Genomic DNA, 9,548 nt, shown 5'->3' on the forward strand with positions numbered 1-9,548 from the left:
AATCCAGTTCAATGTGGATTTTATACAGCTGCGTGGAAAGGGCCTAAAAAGTGCATGCATATATACATGCAGTACTAAGGGATGAACATATTACAAATTGAAATCATACAAACATATAAAGTATGATTTATTTAGAGTGACAACACAGCAAATGCAAATGAAGGATACAAGTTAGAAGAGGATGCAGTCATTCCTCAAAAATGGGCATGTATGTTTTGTCGACTGACAAAGTATAAAATATCTTTAGACTAAATAAAGATGTCCTGAGTATGAAATTAAATAAAGCTAAAACTATAATTCAGAGGGGTATGTAACTGGAAAGTTACAACTTAGGTCTCTTCTACACTGCCATATAATTCAATTATCAAAACAAATAACCCACATTATCTGCTTTGAACTTGATTACCTGACTCTACACTGCCATACAATCCAGTCCAAAGCAGATAATTTGGATTTTATCTGGCAGTGTAGAAGGTGCCTTAAAATACTAACGGTTCAGGAAAAGAATGAGAGCTGTATGTGTGAGAGAAGATTCTAGTGAACAATTGCACTCAGCATTATTTAAAAAAAAAAACCAAAAGAAAGGGACATGGACTGTCAATATGCTTGTGACAGAAACAGGGCTGAATAAACATTCAAATGATTACATTGTCACTTGCCAAGAAAGTACAGGATGCAGACAAAAAGGGAAATAAAAATAGTGTTAAAACTGGTATGGAAGTTTTACCGTGAGGGGCTCATTCCATAAATGAAAACAGTATAAAAGGAACAATCCAACAACTAATTATGATAGTCAGATAAGCGAATACTGAAATTGACAGGGAATCCATGAGAGAGATTAATTAACAAAGTGAGGCCAAGCGTGTATCTACACTGTAGAATTAATGCAATTTGACTTCACTTTATCTCTGTCATGGTTCAATGCTATGGAATCCTGGGATTTGTAGTTTGGAGAAACACCTAAACTCTTTGGCAGAGTTTAAGACAGTGTAAAACTACAACTGGGACAACCGGACAGTGGGGATATCCAGCTGCCTACCCTGGATGGCGAGGCGCTACGCCTGTCATCATTGGTAAAAAATCTGGAAGTCCTTTTGGACTCTCTGCTGATGAAGGAGGCCCAGGTCTCCACCGTTAGCAGAACCGCCTTTTTTCATCTACGGCAGGCTAGATGGCTGGCCCCCTACCTGTCCAGGGGTGACCTAGCTACGGTGATCCAGGCCATGATCATCTCAAGACTGGACTACTGTAATGCCCTCTACATTGGCCTTCCTCTGTCGGTGATCCGGAAGCTCAGGTTGGTACAAAATGCAGCTGTTCAGTTTCTTGCGGGAATTCCGATGAGGTGCCACATAACACCAATCTTACTACAGCTGCATTGGTTACCAATTGAGCTTTCAAAGTGATGGTACTCACCTTTAAGGCCTTGCATGGTCTAGGGCCCATGTACCTGAGGGACCACCTCACCCCCTACCAACACCAGAGATCCCTCCGTTCTGAGGACCAAGATTTATTGGAAATTCCCAGTGTCAAGACCTTGCGTCTAACAGCAACCAGATGCAGAGCCTTTACAGCAGTGGCACCATCACTCTGGAATACTCTGCCACCTGAAGTCCGTGCCTTGCAGGACCTATCAGCTTTCCGCAGGGCATGTAAGACATATCTGTTTCGACAGGCCTTTGATCTTTGATATTGTTGTTTTTAAATTGTTTTTAAATTGTGTTAGCTTTTAGCCTATTCTTGTAAGCCGCTCCGAGCCCCAGGGGAGTGGCGGCATATAAGTTTGAATAGTAAATAAATAAACTCCCATGATTCCATAGCATTAAGCCAGGGCAGTTAAAAGTGTTGTCAAACTGTATTAATATTATAGTGTAAATGCACCCTATGAATGTAGGACAGAAAAGAAGAATGAGGGCTTCACACTAACACAGTAGAAGGTTAGGCCAGTTTATGACAAACAGCACTGGAAGCTGTAAAGGCCAAAATACAGTAAGATGTAACATATACAGTCATAATAGAACACAAACCAAAGCATGAATTTATGGGCTGTGATTTTATTGAGAGGGGAAAGGGGACAAGCAAGTAGATGAAGAGCAATGGAACTGAGAATGCACTGCCAGACATGAATGGCTCTATCATACCAGCCTATAGTCTGGGAGCAATTGCTTTTGTTTAAACAACTGAATACATTTTGTTATTGGAATGATTACTTTCACACCTCTCTGCAAGTGTGCTATGCTGGTGATGCAGATTCCCACAGTCTTGCTTCCTACCCAGTGCATGTGTACTGTGCTATTTTTAATTTTGCCGTAATTACACAGTTGCAGTCTCTGCCTTTTTGTAAGACCTTCCTACACTTCTCAATATTGGAACTGCAGCAGAAGAAAACTACCACACAAGAAATAGTGGCAGAGCAACAGCAATATTTGATGCATTCACAGGTTTTTGCTATCAATGAAATGGAATGATTCAAGCTTGTGGAATATGCCCTGACATTGGGTGCATTTATTCTGCTGTAATTGTACTTTATCAGCCTCCTGAGTTTTTTTTTTTTGAGGGGGGGGGGGGAGGTACACGTGTGCTGCAGTTATTTTTTAAGAAAATGAATATGATGAGTGTGAAAGTTTTATCCTGGGATTACAATTTTGTCTACATTCATAAAGGAGAAATGTCCCAACAATGTAAGGGTATGTTAACCCTGTTGAGTCAATACAGTTTAGCACCATGGCTCAATGCTATGAAATAATGGGTGTTGTAGTTTTATAAGCTCTTTAGAACTGCCTGCCAAGTCTCATGAAGCTACAACTCTCATGATTCCACAACATTGAGCTATGGTGGTTAAAAGGGTGTAAAACTGCACTTATCTGACAGAGTAGATGCACTCTGTGAGACCTATTTAATGATAAGCATGCAGAGACATAGTTCATGCTGAAGCTCATCCACAACTCCAGTCAGCACGGCTACACACATTGATGTGAGTGAGCAAGCATTTAAAATAGCAAAGAATTGGACTGCAGGGGTAGTAAAAAGAGAGGACTGACTCAGGGACCTACAATAAAAAAGCTTTCCTAATATTGTTGCTGTGGTTAATATATCTTTGGGGAGTAAGTTAGGCTGGATCCATACTGCCACATAATGGAGCTTTAACTAAAGGCAGTATTTAAGTTACAAACAAGATAGGTTCTGTAGGTTTGTTCTTAAGTCAGAACAGGTACATTTAAAAAGTGTAAGTCCAGTAAAAAATGGTGTTAACGCTTCCCTATGCTATCTAAAGTTAGACAGATAGATAGCCTTTCCTGTCTCTCCCCCTGTTCAGGAGATTTCACTTCACTTTCTGTCCCTGTAATAATTGTATTTTGAAAAAAATTGCTTGTTGTAGATACAAAGAGACTCCTTTTCCCATGATAATAACTCTTCCAGTAGTGAATTTCCCTTCCAAGGGGTAGATTTGTCTCGCTTCCTGTTGTCTCACCCCCTTTTTAAACTATGAGTCGTTTATAAGTCGGATGTTTGTAACACAGGGAGTTCCTGTACATTATAAGGCAAGTGTAAATTCATATAATGCAGCCTGGATGGCACTGAACTTCATTATATGGGTCTACACCAGGGGTGGAAAACTCATTTTCATTGAGGGTCACATCAGCCTCAAGGTTGCTTTCAAAGGGCCATTGAATCCATGGATGGAGAATCTGTGGATACAGAGAGCCAAGTATATTAACATAGTGGTGGGTGATTTTTAATGTTTACCCAATTTGGGTCCCTAAATGTTATTGGAGACAACTCCAATCACTTTTGATTATCTGCCATCTGTAGGCTAGGGATAATGGGAATTACAATCCAACAGCACTTATGATTCTGCAACTAGGGAATGTTTAAAGGACATCATATCCACAAGCCTTGTATCTCCATTCAAACTTCACTATCCTGACAAAACAGAACAAACTGTGGCCTTCCCATCAGTTTTTTGGAAATTACAACCTTCTTCAAGCCTCCTCTAGTAATTAGTATACCTATAAGCCTGTTGCTTACTTATTGGATGTATATTCTAGTATGCAGCTTTCTTTCCTTGATCTATATTTTCCTAAAAAGTTGTGGGAGTGGCTGTAGACCACATGATCCACTCTGGGATAAGCATAGAGCACAGACTTCTTTAAATTTTGGGACTGCTCAGATCGCAGGCTTGAAAACACTCGCCTGCTGTTTATACTGAGAGAAATTTTTATTTCGTGTCAGGAGTGACTTGAGAAACTGCAAGACGCTTCTGGTGTGAGAGAATTGGCCATCTGCAAGGACGTTGCTCAGGGGATGTCCACATATTTGATGTTTTTATCACCCTGTGGGAGGTTTCTCTCATGTCCCCACAAGGGGGGCTGGAGCTGACAGAGGGAGCTCACCCGCTCTCCCAGATTCAAACGGCTGACCGATCAGCAATCCTGTGAGCACAAGGGTTTCCCCCATTGCACCGTTGGGGGCTCCTTCTGAGAGAGATGTTCTGACCAGATGGCATAGAAACTATCTCAAACATATTTGTAACTGATGAACACATGAAGGTTGGGAGTAAACCAAGTGTGTTTTTTTTACCGAAGTCTAATTTATTTTGTCTCTTGAATGCATAATATAATACAAGTTGTTTTATGGGAGAGCAGATATATTTTGGGGCACTCAAAAACATTTTGAAGAACTGCTATTTTTAATGCACTGACATATTCTTTGTTTCCTAACAGATCAGATACAATACATTATTCAATCTAACAACTGAAGCCAAACTGCGCTGGATAATTACATTTGGTTGAATACCATTTTCTAAAAGGTTATAATCACTAAAAGGTCATACTTTTTGAAAACAGCTCTAGTAATGATGCCTAATGATTATTTTTTTTATGTTAGGAGTGGCTTGAGAAACTGCAAGTCACTTCTGGTGTAAGATAATGAGCCGCCTGCAAGGATGTTGCCCAGGGGATGGCTGGATGTTTTGCCATCCTGTGAGAGACCTCTCTCATGTCCCCACATGAGAAGATGGAGTTGACAGACAGGAGCTCATCCTGCTCCCCAGATTCGAACCGCTGACCTTTTGGTCAGTAGTCCGGACGGCACAAGAGTTTGACCCATTGCACCACTGGGGGCACCATTAAGAATTCATAGCCAATGAGGAAGGTTTTGCAACACTGCAGATGTTCTGTGTCTACCGTTACAGAAGAAAATGGATTTATTCAGTGGTTCTCCCTCCCTGCTTTCAAAAAACAGCTTTTTTTTGTCGTGTCAGGAGCGACTTGAGAAATTGCAAGTCGCTTCTGGTGTGAGAGAATTGGCCGTCTGCAAGGACGTTACCCAGGGGACGCCCGGATGATTTGATGTTTTTATCATCCTTGTGGGAGGCTTTTCTCATGTCCCCGCATGAGGAGCTGGAGTTGATAGAGGGAGCTCATCCGCCTCTCCCCAGATTCGAACCTGCGACCTGTCGGTCTTCAGTCCTGCCGACACAGGGGTTTAACCGACTGCACCACAAGGGGCTCCAAAAAAACAGCCGAAGACATACCTTTGCTCACTGGCTTACAAGGAGGAGGAATAGTAGTTGGTAATACTACCATTATACCTCTGATAAATAGTTGCCATCCATATCTGTGCCCTGCTCACCCCACTAGCTCAATAAATATCTTGAGCAATGAATAATCGATTTGTCCCAAAGAAATGGGAAATTATTGTTTCCATTTGATGTTTTGTCCTATGTCTGCTGTAACAGGCTGTGCATTTTATTTAATTTTAGTTTGTTAAGTTATAATTTGTATTTATATGTTGGGTTGTATAAATTTTGTTAATATGGATGTATTGTCGTATTCAGGTATTGAAGGTTTGACTTTTATGTTTGGAATCCACCCTGAGTCCCTTTGGGGATGTAGAACGGAATATAAATAAAGTTTTTTTATTATTATTATTCTGAACCTGTAGGTCCCCAGCTGTTTTGGCCTTCAACTCCCAGAATGACAAATGCAAGATACGCCACTTTGGCAGGAAAAAAGAAATGCAAAGATACAGAATGGGGGACGCCTGGCTTGAGAGCAGTACATGTGAAAAAGATCTTGGAGTCCTCGTGAACAACAAGTTAAACATGAGCCAACAATGTGATGTCGCGGCAAAAAAAAGCCAATGGGATTTTGGCCTGCATCAATAGGAGCATAGTATCTAGATCTAGGGAAGTCATGCTACCCCTCTATTCCGCTTTGGTTAGACCACACCTGGAATATATTGTCCAATTCTGGGCACCACAATTCAAGAGAGATATTGACAAGCTGGAATGTGTCCAGGGGAGGGCGACTCAAATGATCAAGGGTCTGGAGAACAAGCCCTATGAGGAGCGGCTTAAGGAGCTGGGCATGTTTAGCCTGAAGAAGAGAAGGCTGAGAGGGGATATGATAGCCATGTATAAATATGTGGGAGGAAGCCACAGGGAGGAGGGAGCAAGCTTGTTTTCTGCTTCCTTGGAGACTAGGATGCAATGGAACAATGGCTTCAAACTACAAGAGAGGAGATTCCACCTAAACATGAGGAAGAACTTCCTGACTGTGAGAGCCGTTCAGCAGTGGAACTCTCTGCCCCGGAGTGTGGTGGAGGCTCCTTCTTTGGAAGCTTTTAAACAGAGGCTGGATGGCCATCTGTCAGGGGTGATTTGAATGCAATATTCCTGCTTCTTGGCAGGGGGCTGGACTGGATGGCCCATGAGGTCTCTTCCAACTCTTTGATTGTATGATTATATGACTGTGAGAGCCGTTCAGCAGTGGAACTCTCTGCCCCGGAGTGTGGTGGAGGCTCCTTCTTTGGAGGCTTTTAAACAGAGGCTGGATGGCCATCTGTCAGGGGTGATTTGAATGCAATATTCCTGCTTCTTGGCAGGGGGTTGGACTGGATGGCCCATGAGGTCTCTTCCAACTCTTTGATTCTATGATTCTCTGAAATCCTAACAGCTGGCAAACTGGCTGAGGTTTCTGGGAGTTGTAGGCCAGAACTGGGGACTCACAGGTTGAGAACCACTGAGGTATGCGTATGTGTATGTATGTATGTGCTCATATAAACAGCTAATTTGTATCTAATGATGAGGAATACAGGAATTGTAGCCCAGCATTTGGAGGGCCACACAAAATGACATTGGTGGGCTGGATCCGGCCCACGGGCCATGAATCTGACACATGACCAGTCCAAACTCCATTATATGGCAGTGTAGACCCAGCTTTAGAAAAGTGTAACACAAAATGTCGCGTAACGGACAGGTCTTTCGCAAACTTCATGACTTAATAAGTCCCTGTATTCATGTATTGTCAAAGGCTTTCATGGCCGGAATCAGTGGGTTGTTGTAGGTTTTTTCGGGCTACATGGCCATGTTCTAGAGCAGTAGTTCTCAACCTGGGGGTCGGGATCCCTGAGGGGGTCGCCGGGGGATGTGAGAGGGGTCGTCAAAGACCATCAGAAAACACAGTATTTTATGTTTATCATGGGGGTTCTGTGTAGGAAGTTTGGCCCAATTTGATTGTTGGTGGGGTTCAGAATGCTCTTTGATTGTAGGTGAACTATAAATCCCAGCAACTACAACTCCCAAATGTCAAGTCTATTTTCTTCAAACTCCACCAGTGTTCACATTAGGGCATATTGACTTTTCACAACAAGTTTAGTCCTGATCCATTCTTGTTTGAGTCCACAGTGCTCTCTGGATATAGGTGAACTACAACTCCCAAAGTCAAGGTCAATGCCCACCAAACCCTTCCAGTGTTTTCTGTTGGCCATGGGAGTTTTGTGTTCCAGGTTTGGTTCAATTTCATCATTGGTGGAGTTCAGACTGTAGGTGAATTATAAATCCCAACAACTCGAACTCCCAAATAACAAAATCAATCAATCCCCCCTCCTCCCAATCCCACTACTATTCAAATTTGGGCATATCAGGTATTTGTGCCAAATTTGATCCAGTGAAGATACGTCCTGCTTATCAGATAATTGCAGTACCATTCATAACAGGAGCAAAATTACAGTTATGAAGTAGTAAAATAATGTTATGGTTGGGGGTCACCACAACATGAGGAACTGGATTAAGGGGTTGCGGCATTAGGAAGGTTGAGAAACACTGTTCTAGAGGCATTCTCTCCTGACATACATTGCCATAGATTCAGGCAAAACATCAGGAGAAAATGCCTCTAGAACACTGGTTCTCAACCTGGGGTCCCTAGATGTTTTTGGCCTTCAACTCCCAGAAACCCTAACAGCTGGTAAACTGTACTGTCGAAGGCTTTCATGGCTGGAATCACTAGGTTCTTGTGGGTTTTTTCGGGCTATAGAGCCATGTTCTAGAGGCATTTCTCCTGACGTTTCGCCTGCATCCTTGGCAAGCATCCTCAGAGGTAGTGAGGTCTGTTAGGGTTTCTGGGAGTTGAAGGCCAAAAACATGTGGGGAATCACTAGGTTCTTGTGGGTTTTTTCGGGGTATAGAGCCATGTTCTAGAGGCATTTCAACTGACGTTTCGCCTGCATCTATGGCAAGCACCCTCAGAGGTAGTGAGGTCTGTTAGGGTTTCTGGGAGTTGAAGGCCAAAAACATCTGGGGACCTCACTATCTCTGAGGATGCTTGCCATAGATGCAGGCGAAACGTCAGGAGAAATGCCTCTAGAACATGGCTCTATAGCCCGAAAAAACCCACAAGAACCTAGCTGGTAAACTGGCTGGGATTTCTGGGAGTTGTAGGCCAAAAACATCTGGGGACCCCAGGTTGAGAACCACTGCTCTAGAACATGGCCATATTGCCCGAAAAAACCTACAATAACCCAAGTCCCTGTATTATAGGAGAAAGATGAGAGTTTAAGTCAACAAATGAATCATTCTTTCATGAAATCATTATCTTACACATGTCAAGCCACGTTGTGATACAAAGGGTAAATTTCTATAATATATCTTTTGAGCCTGACTTTTGCAAGGCTTGTAAATTGGAGGGAAAAGGGGGCGGGAGGCAGGCCTTGAGTGATGAGAGTTCAGGGAAGAGGCTGTGATTCCAAATGAACACGGAGTCGCGTGTCAAAGAAGTCTCGTGTGAACGGAGAGGGCGGGAATGAATGATGGGGTTCCTGAGGCCCTCACAAAACGCGTGTTTCCGTGAGGTAGAGGCCGAGGCCCTGTTGCCACTTCCTGAGGTGACATCCAGGAGCGTGCGGAGCGAGGCAAGGGGAGACAAGGGGGGCCTTCCCGCCGTTACCTTCTCTTTCGGGCGACGACCCCTCGAATCCTCTCACCGGGCGGCGAAGGGGAGAGGCGGCGGCGCGGGCGGCCGCGGAGCCAACCACAGCCCCACCACGCGCATGCGTACAAGCACGCCGTCCCACCCTCCCTCACTCTCTCACTCTGTCGTCCCTACTGGGCACCCGCGCATGCTCTGGCCCTCCTCTAGGCCCGTCTCCCAAGCGCGAACGCCCAGGCTCCCTTCGTCGCTGGGATTGGTTCCCTCTTCTGCCACTCGAAACGCTGGCCAATCCGATCTCAGTGCTTAATTTCTTTCCCCCTCCCTCCCATCGTTCCG

The 9,548-nt window shown here is 43.7% G+C and overlaps 1 protein-coding gene across 2 annotated transcripts in view; it reads right to left on the reverse strand.

Moving 5' to 3' along the window:
* The window catches only part of SETD3 (SET domain containing 3, actin N3(tau)-histidine methyltransferase), a 67,653-nt gene extending 58,107 nt beyond the window's left edge, over nt 1-9,546 (reverse strand). Inside the window, exon 1 of one of the 2 annotated variants that reach the window (XM_060755774.2) lies at nt 9,373-9,546. In XM_060755774.2, the coding sequence (XP_060611757.2) occupies nt 9,373-9,401 (29 nt within the window). In that variant the 5' untranslated portion in view covers nt 9,402-9,546. The other variant, XM_060755763.2, reaches the window with a different exon arrangement.
* Between the last annotated feature and the right edge of the window lie 2 nt (nt 9,547-9,548).

Source organism: Anolis sagrei, chromosome 1 (genome assembly GCF_037176765.1).
Source record: "Anolis sagrei isolate rAnoSag1 chromosome 1, rAnoSag1.mat, whole genome shotgun sequence".
In the NCBI taxonomy this organism is placed as follows: Eukaryota; Metazoa; Chordata; class Lepidosauria; order Squamata; family Dactyloidae; genus Anolis; species Anolis sagrei.